Source organism: Mustela nivalis, assembly GCF_964662115.1.
Source record: "Mustela nivalis genome assembly, chromosome: 17".
NCBI lineage: Eukaryota > Metazoa > Chordata > Mammalia > Carnivora > Mustelidae > Mustela > Mustela nivalis.
In genome coordinates this window covers 58,188,280-58,204,859 of record NC_139036.1, presented here as the reverse complement: position 1 = coordinate 58,204,859, position 16,580 = coordinate 58,188,280, and the positions used below count along the sequence as shown (strand labels likewise).

General features: G+C 62.1%; 1 protein-coding gene across 4 annotated transcripts in view; it reads right to left on the bottom strand.

The window, feature by feature from the left end:
• SEPTIN9 (septin 9) overlaps positions 1-16,580 on the bottom strand; it is a 143,701-nt gene that overhangs the window by 124,591 nt on the left and 2,530 nt on the right. For 2 of the 4 annotated variants that reach the window (XM_082705370.1, XM_082705363.1), the window contains exon 2: positions 3,599-3,655. In XM_082705370.1, coding sequence (XP_082561496.1) covers positions 3,599-3,655 — 57 coding nt within the window. Of the gene's footprint in view, positions 1-3,598; positions 3,656-12,691; positions 12,798-14,006; positions 14,191-16,580 lie in introns of those variants that run through there. The other 2 variants (XM_082705374.1, XM_082705375.1) reach the window with 2 other exon arrangements.

Genomic DNA, 16,580 nt, shown 5'->3' with positions numbered 1-16,580 from the left:
AGGTTGGGTCAAAGTCAAGACCTTCAGAAGTATGAAGGTACAGGGACTGTCCCGGCACCGTGGCCGGGGGGAAGCCGGGACGGCCTCCCCGTCTAGGAGGGAGGACGGGGCAGCGAGAGCCTGGAAGGTGAGACAGGTCAGGCTGGGAAGCGCCTTGAACACCGTCCTGTGCTTTAGTTCATCCCGCGCTTTGGAAAAGGCAACTAGGGGTCCTTTAAGTAAGAGGCCATGACCAGGTCTGTTTCGGGTAATCACACGGATGGAGCCTGTGCGCGCAGGCGGGTCTCGGTAAATGCCACTGACCGCCGACGGGGCCAGGGGAGCGTCCGTGGGGAGAAGGGCGAGGACGCGGGGGGCACTGATGCCTGACCGCGCCCAGGCCGTGAGGCAGCCCATCCAACCGTCACTGGAGGGCAGGGGCAGTTGAGAAGGTCTCGGTGACCTGCTGACCTGACGGTGCTGGGGGGGGGCAACGGTCAAGGAAGACGGCTGAGATTTCCTGCTTGAGGACCTCCGTGCACGGCCAGGCTGAGACCCGAGAGAAACAGAGGAGGAGCAGGTGTCCATGGGTGGGAAGAGCAGCACCAGCGAGGGGTGCCTGTGGGAGCCTCGGGCAAGGCCCACGGGCAGCCAGACTCTGGCGGTGTCTTCCTTGACCGCCGCCAAGCCACACTCTCCGCCCCCCCGGGCCCACATGGCTGGGACGCCGGCAGCCGGGCCCTGCGTACAGCCGGGCGTCCTGAGCGCGAGGCGGAGAGCTCCCCGGGGCCGGGAGCAAGGAGGCGTGTGCGAGCCTGCACAGAAAGACAGGGGGAGGGCAGGAATCCGCACCAGGGATGCCGTGGGGCAACCACTCGTGAGGCGTAAGGGCAGAGACACGGCCCAGACAGCAGCGTTTCAGGGAGACCCTTCTGCGGGGAGCGTGCCGTCCACCCAGCCGGACCCAGAGGATGTGCACGGGCTTCCTGGGGCTGCTGTCACAGATCGCTATGACAGAGAGGCTTAAAACAACAGAAGTGGATTGTCTCCCCGTTCGGGAGGTGGAAGCCCAAAATCAAGGTTAGCAGCGGAGGCCGAGCTTCCTCCAGCGGTTGCGGGAAAAACACTTCCTGCGTCTTCGAGCGTCCCTGGGCTTGCGGCCACCTCCCTCCATCTCTGCCTGGGTCCTCACGTAGCCTGCTCCCCTGTACCTCTCCCCTTCCCGTAAGGCCCCCCGCCATCGGCCTTAAGAACCACCCTCAGTCCAGCAGGATCTCATCTCCGGGGCCTTCACTGACCGCGCTTCTAAGAGATGCATTTCCCAGTCGGGCCACTTTCTGAGGTTCCGGGTGAACAAGAATTCTGGGGGGACGTTAGTCAACCCCTACAGCAGGGATGAGGCCACCCATCTCAGAGGCACTGGAGGAGGAAGAGCGGGATACGGAATACACCGGATGTCCGGGCACAAAGAGAGGCTCTGAGGAGTCCCAGGGGGACAGTCGGGCAAGGCTGGAGGGGCCGGCCGCGGGAGGTGAGGAAGCCGGCCGAGGGGAAACACTGTGCGAGCTGTGGGAACCAGGACAAAGGTTGGCCAGAGACAGTGGCCTAGAGGCAGCGACCCACAGAGGCCGCTCGAGGCTTGTGGGAGAACACACCGGAAGGCCACTTGGGAGGTCAGAGTGTGGGCATCCGCCTGGGGACACACACGTGTGCATGGGGACACGTGAGGATGTTTCCAGCGGCGCCTAGGACAGAGGAAGGCTTCCGCCGACCTCCAACAGCAGGCCCACACCAAGGAGCCATCGCCCACGGGCAGTACACACGAACAGGGCTACACGTGCCGGCGAGGACGATCTCAGAGACATCGTGTCGCCTGAAAAAGCAAAGAGCACCTTCGAGCCGACGCCCCTCGGACGGCCGACAGGCAGCTGCCGGTCCGCAGGGGGAGACACATGTCAACCAGACACACAGCACACGTGCGCTGGCAGTGACCAGGGAGTCACCCTGGCAGGAAAGGGCATGGGGAGGGTCCCCCGGGCGCTCACACCGCACCTAGAACACCTTATTTCTCAAGAGGGCTGGTGGGCACACGACTGGCTTATTTCATTCTTTCCAGTGTTTTTACAGGGTCTACCAATCCCATTTTACCAAGAAGGGCAGAAAGTAAGGTCATAGGAGGGTGGACCGTGGGCACGGCTTGAGCTGGTGGCCTGTGGCTTCTGCCAGCATCAACCTCGTGAAGAGCCTGAGCTTACAGAGGTTGTGCTGGGATACCGCCCCTGGCCCTCTGGAAGGACTAGGGGTCTGGGGTCCCGGACGCAGGAGGCCAGGCCGAGTGTGCGACAAGAGGGGAGGGTGGGTGGCGGCTCCAAACAGGGATCCTGCAAGAGTCAGAGGGACCAGGGCACTGAGAGGCTGGGGGTCCAGCGAAGACCCCCATCGGGACCCCGGTCTTAGCTGCGGGACGGCTGGGATTAGAGAAGGAGCCAGGAAGACAAGGAAAGGGTGTCCCGAGGCAGAGCCCAGGCAGGCCCCCCCAGAGAGGATTTCGTGTGTCAGCAGGCGGTCCCAAGAAAACCCAGATCGCGGGCGCACAGCTCTGGGCTGCAGCAAATTATGCCTTAGGCTTCCAAGCGGACCGTGGCAGTGGCTGCCAAGTGCTGACGGCACAGAACTGGCCAGTCTGAGCCCAGGGAAGCAATGGCCAGAGGAGACTGTGTCCACATGGCCCAGGGCGCCAGTCTCCGGACACCTCAACCCCAGAGCTCAGCAACCTGTCCCTGGCCCCGGCACCAGGCGAGGCCCTTAGACCTGGCCTGGCTGCTGGAAGAGCAAAGAAGCAGACCAGCTGCGGGGCCCAGAGGAAAGTTCCCCAAAAAGACAGGCCGGGCCGTCCAGTGGTTAGTGGCCCGACGTGGCTACAGGGGGCGGAGCTCTTGCGTAACCGCGGATGTGAATCACTCAGCCGCCCGGGAGACCTCCAGCCGGGCGTCACCCTTCCCTTCCCACACCCAGCCCTGTCCTGCACCACAAGGGGCCTCAGACACAGCCGTGGGGACATCGCGGCCTGTGCATCCACAGGCCCCTGATACTCCCACCCCCGTTCCCTGCCAGGCTGCCCCACAAGCCCAGGGGTGCCCAGCCCGTGGGTAGGTGACACCTCAGACGGACAACCCTCGCGGAGGTTTGTTGCCGGAGCCCCCTCAGTTCTGCAGGGCGTGGGAAGCAGCAGGGGTCCGTGGCTGCTCAGAGTCAAAGCCTCCCGCCCGTGGGCTGCCCGTCCGTCCCTCCGCGCCTCCGCGGGGCAGCCCAACAGCATCCACACCCGCCTCGGTCCTCTGTCCTCTGTCCCCCACACACACGTGGCCTGCTCCCTGGGCCAGGGCTGCCTCCCTACAGAGAGGCGCCCCCGCTCCCACGAGGCCCACCTCTGGCAGACTGTGCTCAGCAGGCCTGAAAGCCACCTGAGTCGGAGCCATCAAAGACCAGGCCTCCCTGGGCGGCAGGCAAGGCCCCCCCCTCCGCCACCGCTCACCTCAGAAGGCCAGGTGGGCTAGAGGGCTGGGCCAGAAGAACCAGGGGGTGGGGTGGGGGGGTCACGGCTGAACAAGCTACTCACCTGGGCCGGTGGGGTCGCCGAGCTTCCGGAGACGGTTGCTGGAGGTCCGCGTGACTCCTAGAGACAGGGGCAGAGGGCAAAGGTCACACCGGGCCGCTGGAGGGCGGTTCTCACGGGAGATAACCTCGCCCATGCTCTGCAGGGGGCTCCAGGACCAGGAACCAGTGGCCCTGGTCCTCCCCCGTGACACCCTGACCCAGCTGCCGCCCTCAAGGACAGCCACTGCCTTCCGGACGCCGGCGGCTGGCGGGCACCAGGCCGAGCCTTTGGCGCAACGTTTCCCGCCCAGCTCTCACTCCCCGTCTCACAGCTGCCTTTCAGCGGGGCTGAGCAACGTGCCTGGGGCCGCACAGCTACTAGCAATTGAGCCCATCAACCTCCAAAACCCAGGCTTGGCCAAGTGGCTCCTCCACCCCGACTGTCCGCAGGACGGTGAGAGTGCTGGCGCCCAGTCAGGCTCCAGCCGCCCCCGGGATAAAGCTGGTCGACCCGCATCATGAACTGAGATTGCCCTGCACCCAGGGCCCCGACCCAGCCCCTCTGCTCTGGGGCGGGGCAGAGCCGGACTGGATTCAGGAGCGTGAAGGATGAGCGGGTCCCTCCCACCACCGCAGGAGGGGACAAGGACAGAGCCCAGGGGAACGCGGCCCCGTGCTGCAGGCGCTGGGTCCCGACACGCAACCCCCGGGTCCGGCGCGTGCTCTCCGGAGAGGTTTACAGCAGGCAAGTCCGGACTCGAGAGGACTTGGGGAGCTGCTAAGCCAAGCAAACCCGGGGCTGCCAGGAAGGGGGTCCACGGGAGGGACAGGGAGCGCGACTGCTGCTCCAGAAGCGGGCTCCCTGGGCAACCAAGCCATCCCTTGGAGCTGTAGGGATACCCCACTTTGGCCAGCAGAGGCCCTCCCCACACACAGCAAGAGGAGCAGAGAAGGGGCCTGGGGCTAACCCAGAAACCTCCCGGACCCCCACCCAGAACGCTGGCCTCAGAGCTCCTCCAGAGAGGCCCTTGGAACATTCATTCATTCCACAAACCCACTCCTCAACGACGGGCACGGAGAGAGGATGCAGCCGGCATTGTTCCTAGCGGTTCCAGAGCTCCCGGCGGGCCAACCTGCACGGCCGGCTTCGTGCCCAGCTCCCCGGAGACTCACATGCTCTCCACGTCCGGAGGACAGGGATGGACTGAGCACCAAGAACAGAACGTGTGCGGCTCGTCCTGCAGGGTCTAGGGTTGACAGACACCAGCCGCCAAGCCCAGGTCTCTTTCCAGGGCTGGGGAGGACCCCAAGATGCGCCCCAAATGTTGAACCCAGACGCCGTGAAACAAGGAAAAGGAATGCATGTGGTAGGAGATCCAAGGGCCTGAAGTGACCAGCGAGGCTTTGAAGAGGCAGGGAGGGCCATGCGGACCCTTGCAGAAGGCTCGGGGGACGCTGGGCGGTCATGGCCACGTCCAAGCACCGAGGCTCTGGGATGGTCACGAGCTCATATCCGTTCCCCACACACCCCCACCGGGCAAATGCTACCACTGCCACTTCAGAGCAGGGAGGCTCGGACATCCCCCGTCTCCTACAGAGCCCCCCCACCCCACCCCAACACCCCATGTCATCTGACTGCAGCCAGTGGCATTCCTCGGCCTCCAGGACGACACAAGCCCATCCCCCACTGGTCTGTTTGTCTGGTGAACCCCGACGATTACAGTGACCTCACCCGGCAGACACACAGGCCTCCCTCCACCGTCCCCGCCTACTCGGACGCACGTCGGCTCACAGCCGAGCGGTGATTGTGATCCCTCCTCGGATGTCCAACCAGAGCACAGGGACTCCAGGCCAGCCCTGCCGGACAGGAAGCCTGGGCCACGGCCTCAGGTCTGCTCGGGCAGGTCCCACCTTGGACTTCCAGAACAGACAGCTCTCTTAAGAAAGGGAGAGGTTGGGCCTGAAGTGGCTTTGGTGGGCTTCCCAGGGCAGGGAGGGGCGGGAGGGGACAGGCCTTGCTCCTAGGGCTGCTGAGGCCTGAGCACGGGCATCCCCGGCCTCCGCAGGCCTCCCTTCCACGATGGCTGTCACCTCTCCCCTGAGCGGGAGCAACACAGCAGGAGAATCACCATCTCATCATCACGCCCTCACACACACACACACACACACACACACACACACGAGCCACTCAGAGGTCCCACTGCCGGGCTAAGAGCGGCACCAGTGAGCCACGCCATGCCCGTGAATCCAGCGAGTCCCCAATATGGAAACCGTACGGGGCGAGGAACGGACAAGGAACGGGCCCAGCATTCCTGTAGACTGACTCACTTCCGGCTGCGACTCCCCCTGGGCCGGCGGGACGCCCACCCGTGCCCCTGCCCCTGTCTCTGGCAAAGGGGTAAAAAGGGTCCCATTCTGGTTCCACAGCCCCCCCCCCGCCGCCCCCGGGCATCTGGTCCCCAAGCTCCCTTCTGGGCTCGCTGCTCCCCAAACCCGGGCTGGGGCTGGAGCCATGGGCAGGAGGAAAGCAGCATCTGTCTCAGATTTCTTGGGTGGAGTTTTGTTTTATTTGTGCTGTTTATTTTTCCAATTTCCCAAAACACATGGCTGGTGCCAGGCAGCCCCTGGCGCGGAGAAGACACCGGGCACGTTGGTTCCCAAGCCGGGTTGGTGGCGGCCTGAGGTTCCCACCCTCGCACAACATCCCCGCCCAGCGCGGCGCAGCCAGCCTGCTCCGCCCGGCCTCCGCCGGGGAGGGACACGCGGCCAAGAGCTACCGAAGCCCCGCTCCGTGGACCTCATCGCTCAGGCCCGCATCGGAGTCCAGTGAAGAACGAGCCGGAGAGGCCTCCAAGCCGTCTAAGCGCTCAGTTGCTCCAGTGGAGAACTGAGTTATTTTCATGTGATTTTAAAATAAAACATATTCTGAAGGAAAGGAGGCGATTTGCAATTTGGCTGTCTGGAGGGAGTTCCCAGAGGCCCGGGAGGCAGGGAAGCCAGCAGTCCGAGGAGGAGCAGGGTTCAAATCCGGGGTTCGCCAGGGACTAGCTGCCGCCCTGCACCCCAGGAAATACGGTCCCCGTGCCAGCGCCGGCTGCCTGACCCACCGCCCGCGGACAGAACGGAGCGCATGCACACGGGTGACCGAGGTTAAATGGGGCCACACGCCGTGGGCACTCGGCACAGCACCTCGCGTGAAGTAAGCACTCAATAAATTATATGATTATCACTAGTAGCATATTAATCATAATCATAATTTAAAAATGGTTTTCACAGTTATCATTCCCCAGCCACACACGCCAGCCTGAACCCCGGGATCTACAAATTGCAATCGACAAAGCCTGGCTGCCCCGAGCCGATGCGTTTAAACAAACTGAGTTTGTGTAAGACCCGGAGGGAACAGTCATGCTTGAGGAACCCAGGATCTGGGCGCTCTCCCAGACCCGGGCACCCCAGAAACTCCGAGGCTGGGCACAAAGGCCATTTCACAGACGGTCACGAACTGCGCACCCATCACACACACCGGTGAATTGTAACGTGTTAAGCCCCGAGCCCTCGAGTCTGAAACACCCTTCAGGTGAGTCGGGGCAGCGGGAGCAGGGGGCAGAAAGCAGGACTCACGCCTGGCCGGTGTCTTTCTTTGTTAAGATTTTTTTTTTCTTTTTTTAAAAATTTTATTGATTTATTTGACAGACAGAGATCACAAGTAAGCAGAGAGGCAGGCAGAGAGAGAGAGAGAGGGAAGCAGGCTCCCTGCTGAGCAGAGAGCCCGATGCGGGGCTCGATCCCGGGACCCTGGGATCAGGACCTGAGCAGAAGGCAGAGGCTTAACCCAATGAGCCACTCAGGCGCCCCCCCCGCCCGCCCCCGCCGGCCGGCATCTTAAACGGGATGACAGCGCGGCATTCAGGAGCCGGAGAGAAGACGCCAGACCAGGAGCGGTGGCTCCTCGGTCCTCGAGAAAAAGGCCAGGCTGGGCGAAGCAGGGACGGCCTGGGAGGCGTTTTCCCATAGAAACAGCCTGCGGGGAGGGCTGGCGGAGCCACCGTGGCAGCAGCACAGGGGCAGAGCCCACCTCCAGGGCAGACACCCTCACGCAGGGGAAAACCGCCCAACTCCCCTTCGCCACGTGGCCCCAGGGCATCCCTACACCGCCCCCGCCCCCGCATAGCAGCCCCGCCCCCCCGTCTGGTGGGCATCACCCTGGGCCTGCAACCTGGGGAGCATGCACACGGGAGGCAGGGAGGGGGTGCAGTGGGCACGAAAGCCCTGCATGTCCTCCTTCCAGCCAAGTTTTTATGATGGGTCGGACCCAGTAAATTCTAAGTTCGAGATGCTTAAACAGGCCCTGAGACATCTAAGCACACTCCCGAGGTCATGGGTCATTATTAGCTGTGAGTTTAATAACCACGCACAGCCTCGGGGCCACAGTGTCTCTGCCCAGGATCCGGCGGCTGTCCCCAGCCCCTCTGGGGTCATGCACAGCCGAGACGTCCTGACCCCGGTGGACGATGACACACACACACGCACACCCCGTTCTGCTCTGTGCCAACAACAAATGAAGTCTGGCCAGTACCTTCCTCCAGTCAAGAAGACACCGTGTTGCAGGCAGAGGCCGCTATGAAAATTCACACCAACGTCCATTTTCAGTAAAGAACAGAAGAATCCATTTTCAACTTTTGTCTTCGAACCTCTGAGTCCGAGTCTCTCAGGAAAGGACAGGGAGGTCCCAGCGACCTTGGCCCGGAGCCGCGTGTGCCTCCACCTCTGAGCCCAGGATGGGGGCCCCCGGGACGTACAGTCTTCACCCCCCTTTCTCCATGGCTCACGTACCCACAGGAGCTGGGAGGGGCTCCCCCAAAGTCAAGGGTCGCAGTGGGAGAGTCAAACTCGAGGCTCATCGTGCAAAGAGCCTAAGATGAGGCCATGAGCTCCTCTGTCTTCTCCCAGCCGCCGCCCTCGGCCTTTGCTGCCCACAGAGGCGAGCGCCGGACGGACGCACTGGGGAGGTGGGGACGCGCTCCTGATCACGTCCCAAGCGCTGACCGCGTCCCTGGGCAAGCGCTGTCTCTCTGATCCTGAGTGTCCGCGTCTACGCGGAGCAGACTCCTGAGTGTGTGTCACCGAGTTTCCACGGCCCCGGGCACTGGTCAAGGACTACGGAATACAAGAGTGACCCGAGGGGACCTGGGCTCTCCCGGCGGTGCTCACGGACTCCTCAGGAGCCACCCCGGGTGTCCAGCTCACGCGTCGGGAAGGTGCCGGCAGTTTAGGCACATGGCGGGGGGCGGGGGGCTCTGCTCTGCCCTCTCCAGACAGCAGCCAGCGACCTCCCCCACGACATGGTGCTGACCAACGTCCCACAGAGCCCTTCCCGCTGAGCTTCACCAGCTGGGCGTCCGGACTCTGGGCCCCACCCCTATAAACTACACGGCCATATAAAATACACTCAGCTAAAAAAAAAAAAAGAAAAGAAAATACACTCGGCTAAACCTGAATTTCAGGTAAACAACAGATGATCTTTAAGCAGGAGGCTATCCCTCCATTCCTCACCCCTCCGAGGCTCTCCTTGGCGTGGCAGAAGAGCTATGGTCCACGGGACGACCTGGTCCCCAGGTCTGCCACCCAGTGCGGGGGGGGGGGGGCTTGGAAGGAGCCTGGAAGGTGGGAGCAAGGGAGAAATGGGGTAGATCCTGCCCGCCTCTCTGCCTTGGAAGGTTTCTCTGGCCCCTGATCTTGTCTCTGCTGAGTGCGGCAGCTGGGGCCGGGCAGGCCCACCTTTGCCCCACTACTATCAGGTGACAAAGGACTAGGGACACCACCTCCTCCCTCTGACCCTCTGACCTGGGGGGGGGGGGTGGCTTCCTTGGGCTAATCTGTAGCTTGTCTCCAGGAAGCCAAGGAACCTTAAGCTCCAGGCCCTTGGCTGACAGGAGAAGGGCCCTAACAACACAGCCACGGGGTCAAACGCTTTTGTAAAATTTGCAAAATAGAAAATATCTTAAATCCGATCTGGCAAAATCACTGGGTCCACTCTGCGTTCCTGCCCATCACACTTCTCCTGCGTAAGTACCAGTGGAGGGTGAGGCTCCCACCCAGGACAGGTTGGATGGAAAAATATGTCGAGTTTGGACCCGGCTGGGGTATACTGACGTGGTTCACCGCCATGTCTGTGTTTGCTCAGGGGACTGCTGACCACCCCAGTGTGGCCATCCAGCTACACGCTCTCCGATCTGTGTGCTCTGCGGAATCAGAAGGGGTAAGATGTGAGCACAACCTGAACGCCTGGTGGAAAGATGCGGGCAGTGGGGGGAAAGCGAGATGTGGCATGTGTGAGGCCAGAAACGAGGCCACGGAAAAGTCCACGGAAAATCATTGTTTTAAGCGGAGAATTCGATTCTCTTCCACGGTGAGTCAAAACGAAAAGCATCTCTGGTTAGTAATAAACATACAGTTACAAATGCTCCACAGTTTCCTATTTCATTCTTAAAAGGAGACATCATCTTCAAGATAGACTTGATCAGAATCCTTGTGTTTGTAGGGCAAGAATGGGGGTGGGACCACAAACTGTGTGAGGTCACACTTCTTTTAAAAAGGGGAGCAATATTCTTTCTTTCTTTCTTTCTTTCTTTTAGGATTATATTTATTTATTTGCCAGGGAGAGAGAGAGCACAGCGGGAAAAGGGAGCAGAAGAAGAAGGAGAAGCAGGCTCTCCGCCGAGCAGGGAGCCTGACGTGGGACTCGATCCCAGGGCCCAGGGATTGTGACCTGAGCCGAAGGCAGAGGCTTCACCAACTGAGCCACCCAGGCACCCCACAAGTATTCTTTTAAAGACTTCTTTTTTGGGGGACGCCTGGGTGGTTCAGTTGGTGAAGCAGCTGCCTTCGGCTCAGGTCATGATCCCAGCGTCCTGGGATCGAGTCCCACATCGGGCTCCTTGCTCAGCAGGGAGCCTGCTTCTCCCTCTGCCTCTGCCTGCCATTCTGTCTGCCTGTGCTCGCTCTCTCCCCCCCCCCTCTGATAAATAAATAAAATCTTTAAAAAAAAAAAAAAGACTTTTTTTTTTTTTTTTTTTCAATCTGAGAGTGTGTGCGCTTGAGCCAGGTTGGGAGGGCGGAGCACAGAGGGAGAGGGAGAAGCAGACTCGGATCTGAGCAGGGAGCCCCACTCTGGCTCCATCCCACGACCCTGAGATCACGACCTGAGCTGAAACCAAGAGTCAGATGCTCAACCGACTGAGCCACCCAGACGCCCCTGAAGTCCCACTTTTTAATGCATCCCAACTACCAAAAGGAAAAGAACAAACTTTGATTAACCAAAAAATGAAAGACCTTTCCACTCGCCCATGAGAAAGTGAGGTTACCCAGTCATGGTGTAAAGAAGCGATCAGAGTTCGTAGCCAAAACTACAATAGGAAAAAAACCAGGGCTTTGGGGAAAGCATTGGTAGGTGATTGGTAAAAGCATTCCTATTTTTTAAGATTGTCTGGTACTTATTGGATTTGCCAGCTGTTTAAAATTTACCATTCGGGGGCACCTGGTAGGCTCAGTCGGGGGAGTGTGTGACTCTTGACCTCGAGGTTGTGAGTTCGGCACCACGGTGGGGGCAAAGCTGACTTTAAAAAGAAAATCCTTAAAAAAATAAAATAAAATCTACAACCAGGTGTTCTTTCTTTCCTCAGTCTCAACGAGGAATCACGTGCATGCTTTTCAAGGGCTGTAGAGACACCACGCAAGCCGGATCTGCCCCCTGCTGCTGCTCTCCGTCCTCCCTGTTAGCAAACACCCGACACTGAAGTCCTGTTCCAAGTCCTCGAGCGGTTTCTGAGTCCCGGTCAGACCCCAAAACACACGCCGGGAACGAGCCGTGCCCGTGACAAAGATGAGATTAAGCACAGGCCAGGGGACCTGCGGTCTCGAGAACGGAGAAGACGCCGTCAGAAACTGCTGACCGCCGCAGGAAGGAGAAGGGGGAAGGGCCCCCAGAATGCGCGGAAGGCTTTGCCGGGCTCTGGGCCCCGCCGCTGACCGTGCCCCAAGTCACCGAAGAGCCAGACGTGCTTCACTCTGGCTTCGGATGGTGGCGGGAGTGTAACAGCAGGACACGCCTTGGGGAGGGGTAGGGCCGGGGTACAGAGGCCCTGGCGGCGCGGGCTGTGCAGGCAGCGCTGCTGACCGACCCCTGGAGCCTGGAGTTCCAGAAGGAGTCGCCGCACAAGTCACCAGGTAGCAGAGGGAATGGTCACCAGGAGAGGCGGTCAGTCACCTGGGGCAACTGGCCCCAAGATTGGGGCATTCAGGCTGGCTCAAGGAAGTCGGGGGACACCTCCAAGGTACAGATACGTCCACCTGCAGGGGCCACAGAAGGGACGAAGGGAAGGAGGGCCCCAGGGTGGGAACCCTGACATCGCACACCAGCCTGAGGCAGGAAGCAAGCCCTGTAGGCAAGACGGTTGATCTTTCATGGATTTTTAATTAAAAAAAAAAAAAAGTTTATCCTCATAGAGCAGGTAGGGGGAGCCCCAGAGTCTCCTCCTCCCCTTAGGGGGACACGGATGGGGCCCCCACCCTCAAGACTGTCTAAACAGACTCACTTCCCAAAGGCCCCACTTCCACATCCCAACCCCCTTGGTGGGGGGCTGGCTCCACCGCAGGGATCTGGGGCCGATCTCCGGAACGAGTCAGTCCTCCAAGCGGACTGATGCGAGCAAACGGCATTTTCTGTTCATCCAGCCTCCCTACAGAACGCCGCGGGAAGAACACTTGTCTGGCCCTGGAGGCCATCCCAGGAATGAGGGGAACAAGGAGTCATCGTGTGCAATGTTTCATTCAGCTAATTACCTGGCGACGTCCTGGTCTCCCAGCAGCCCGCGTCCCCCAGCCGGGAGCGCGGCTGCTGTCACACCTGCAGCTCAGCTCAGAACCCTCGGTTCGAGGGACGGGGACCCTCCCTCCCCATCCCAGCTGGCAACAGAGGGTCCGTGTCGTACGAGGGTGGTTAAGTCCGTTAAGGAACTCCGAAGAGCCAGGAACGGAGCCGTCCACGCATGAGATCTGATTCCAGGTGGAAAGAGCAGAACCAGAACCGGGGGTGCGGAGGGGGGGTAGCGCATACCTCTGGGGAAATACGTGCCACCCCTCTGAGGATCAGACGCTGTGCCCGCGGCCGAGGGCGCACAGAAAGCAAGGTCACGACTGATGGGACTGAAGAATTCACTTTCCTGTTCACACGGGCAGCAAGCAATGAACAAAACGACCCAGGGGGGCGGGGGGGGGCGGACAAAAGAGAAAAAAAAGAGGCACCATGTATAGAAAGCTCTTCTTTACGAAAGCAGACCCCCCAAACGGACGCGAAGGTCTGGCAGCTGGAGCGGCGCCCGCTGAGGGGCTGCCCCACCTCGGCCCCTTGTGCCAGAGGCGACGGGACACTGCAGCCGCCAGCAGTCGGCCACCGCCCCCTCCCCAGCCCCACACTGCCGCTGCCGTGTGCCCCGGGAGGTCACGCCACTCCCTGTGTCCCCCGCGGCGTCTACACTGGCTCTCCTGTATGCAACCATCCGACCCCGGCTCCCCGACACCCACCCATTTGAACCTGCGGCTACAGAGCCAAAGTCACGGTTCTCTTAGTGCGTTTTGTGAACCCCAAATCCCACCCTCCCCAGTGGATTAGCCCAGTCCTTGACAGGCTGGAAGACAACAGGGGTTGGAGTTAACCCACTTCCAAGTGGCTTGGGTTACAGGAACATTCTTCTCCCACTGGGCTTGGGTCCTGGGCGGGGAGGGGAGCGCGGTCCCTGGGAAGTCTGTGAAAGCCCCAGGACGCAGGTCAGATGGAGGTGCGGGCCCAGCCCGAGGCAACCTGCCAGCCTGGCCCTGCCTGGCCCCTCCTGGTAACCACACTGCCCAGGAGCAATCTCCAGCCCCGGCAGACAGTCACTGCCGCCTGCCTTTCAGCCGCTGCCCCAACATGCCTGGCCGGGCCGGGCCGAGGGGCCCTGGCTCAGCTCTCAGGGACTCGCACGGCTGCAGGACCATGCCCTGGTTCCCAGGTGCAGCCCGGAGGGCCCACGAAGGCCTGGGCACCCCCCAGGTGTCACTGCACGTCCCTCAAGAGCAAGGCCTCTCCGGGAGGCAGAAGGAGGACCGTGGACGACCCCCGGCCCCGCCATCCTGTCTCGGCCCCACCGTGAAACCCCAGGCCAGCAGAAGACCGACTCTCCAAGGGGCATGAGCCAGCAGGACAGAGGTCTCCCCAGCCCTCCCCTCCCCACCCAGCACTTGGTGGGGTCCGCACACGCCACGTGGGGCCTGGAGCCAGCAGCCCTTGGAGGATGACCGGTGATGTGCGTTCCTGCCAGAGAAGGCAGGTAGCCTGGGCCCGAGGGCCACCCTGGGACCCAGATCGTCTTCCTCTCCCTGCTGCTGCTCACCTTCCTGTCCCGGGGGGCCTGCAGGCCGCAGGCAGTCACACTTCAGAGAACCAGGTCAGATTAGGCCGGGAACAAAGCTCAGTTGTTGCAAAGCTTCCAAAAGGCCACTGACAGCAAGATGCCCGGGGGGCCACCGCCCCCTCTGCCGCCAGCAGCTCAATGCCCCCCTTCACGCAAGCTGCAATGGACCTGGGCCCGGGCGGGGACAGGGAGATAAGGCGGAGAGAAACTGGGCTGGGAGCAGAGGGCCACACTCAACCTAGAGACCCAAGGCCAGGCCCCCCCTCCAGAGCGGCAGTGAGAGCCGCCAGAGGGCGGGAAGGACGCTCAGGGCCTGGCACGCAGCGGCACTCTGGGAATGAGTGACTGAACCCACAGGGAGAGTCCGAACAGGCCCGGCAGCTTGGGGAGACAGGCACCCCACAGCTCAGCCCCCGGTCCCCCCGGGAGGCTGGGTCCCTCGGGTGCTCTGCGCTGGTCCCCAGGGGGCTGCACCACCCCTCACACCCACGGATCCCCGCCCAAACCCAGACCCCCAGACCACACCTCGAGCTGGGCATTCCACGATAATAGCTCCACCGGAGAGAGCCAGGAACCCAGCAATCACCTCCCCCCACACATGGAGGCTCCCACCCCCGAGGCCTGGGGCCTCTCTCTCCAGCCCTCCCTCCCCCAAGGCCACTGGCCGGTCTGCCCAGGAACTGGCGCTCCTCGCCCCAGGCTGGGCCCTGGCCGGGCGCGGAGGCTTCCTTATCGAGCACATCTTAGACAAACAGCACAGCCCACGCAACACTGCGCAGGGACAAACAGCAGTGCAGAAACAAGGTCCCACCCCCAGGTCCCATCCACGAGGGGGGGGCCTGTGTCTGAGGGCTACCCTGGGGGGGGGTGGGGGGGGGGACAGACTTCCTCCCGCTAGCGGGGTCCCGGGGTCCTCAGGTGAGATGCCCCCTGCTGATGCCCTCCTGGGAGGTGGAGCATGTGTACCTGGTGCGCGGGCTCTAGGCCTCTGCTCCCGAGGGGCAACCTCCTGTCCCCTCTGCACCTGTCCTGGCTCCAACCGGCTACTTGGAAGGGGGTGGATCTCCAGGAAGCAGGGGGGCGGCCCCCAACTCAGGTGCATGCCCCTGGACTCTCAGAACCCTCTGGGCTGGCGGGGGCGATGCTGCCGGGCAGGTGACCGCGAGCCGGGGTGAGCCACAAGGGCGGGTAGGCGGACCCCCCCGCGCCTGAGCGTGTGTCCCCGCCTCGGCACCAGGCCAGCAAGAGCGATGGCCCCAGGTCTCAGGCTCGGCCAGTTTGCTCACGACTCGGGAGGCTTCCGGGGTCCACGAGTCCCACGGTCCTGGGCACAAGCCCACAGCGCCACAGACTAACCGCTGCACAAAGCGGCTCTTTCTCGCTGAGACCCCGAATGAGCCAGAGACAAGGGGCAGCGAGGACGGGGTGGGGGGGGCAGAGAAGAGGAAGAACCTGCCTCAGCACCCCTGCCCACGCTCACCCGGCAACCCGGGGTTAGCTCACTGGGGAAGTGTTCTCGGAGGTTCCTCTCCCTTCCTGTAAGTCAGGTCCTAGGGCACTGGGTGTGAGCAAGGCCACACTTTTCCAGGGGCAGCCGCAGACGCGGTCTCTGTCAGGCCCTTCCCCTGGGGTCCAGCCTCCTCCCCAGGCCTCTGGAGCTACCCAGGTCTCTGGAACCTCTGGTCGGCCAGGCACCCCTCTGGGAATATCCCGAAAGCGGACCTCTGACTAATTCCCAAGTGCACCCATAGACCAACCCCCACGCCCTGCTCCGCATTTCTGTGGTTCGAGGGCCTCAAGGAAGCGCCTGTGCCCATGAGAACTCCCGGGGGAGCCAGCGACACTGAAAGGCCAGGGCCCCGTGACCCGGCGTGCAGAGAGAAGCTCAGAACACCAGGAAGCGGAGGGGGTCGGACCGCGGCCCGCTCTGACGCCAAGGGGCCGAGGGAGAAGCCCGGGCCTGGGTCTCTGAAGCCGCACGGGACTCAGATAAGATGGGGAGCTGCCGGGCTGCAGACAGCCTGCTCGGCCTTCCTGGAGCAGGGACGAATGAATGATGAAGACAGTCACAGCCGCCGAGGTACCCGGCAGATGTTTCTAGGCCTATCACGCGCAGGGGCTCACGCAATCGTCACAAGTCAGCATCAGCCCCAAGCGAGATCAAGCACCTGCCCCACGGCGGGGAGGTGCAGCCTGCCTTCCAAGGGCCGCACAGTCGGCCCCAGGCCACACTGCCTGCCCCCGACACCCGCCCTGCCCCCCCACAGAACAGCAGGGGAAGTGGGTCCAGGGAAAGCCCCCCGACCGCAGCCCCCCGCCCGGAAAGCCCTTTGCTATTCTCCCCCTACTCTCCACCTCTCGCTTCTCAAGGCCCAGGTCTCAATCTGGCCTCCCGCTCAAACCTCCCGGCACGCCCACGGCCCCTCCTTCCAGGGCATTCGGTGGCATCTGGAGCCCGTGGCTCAGATCGGGGTGGGGTGGGGGGTGTCCCCCTGCTGGCGTCTCCCCTGTGAGTAGGCAGCGAGGACCCCCGTCTTTTCAGCATCTTTGTAC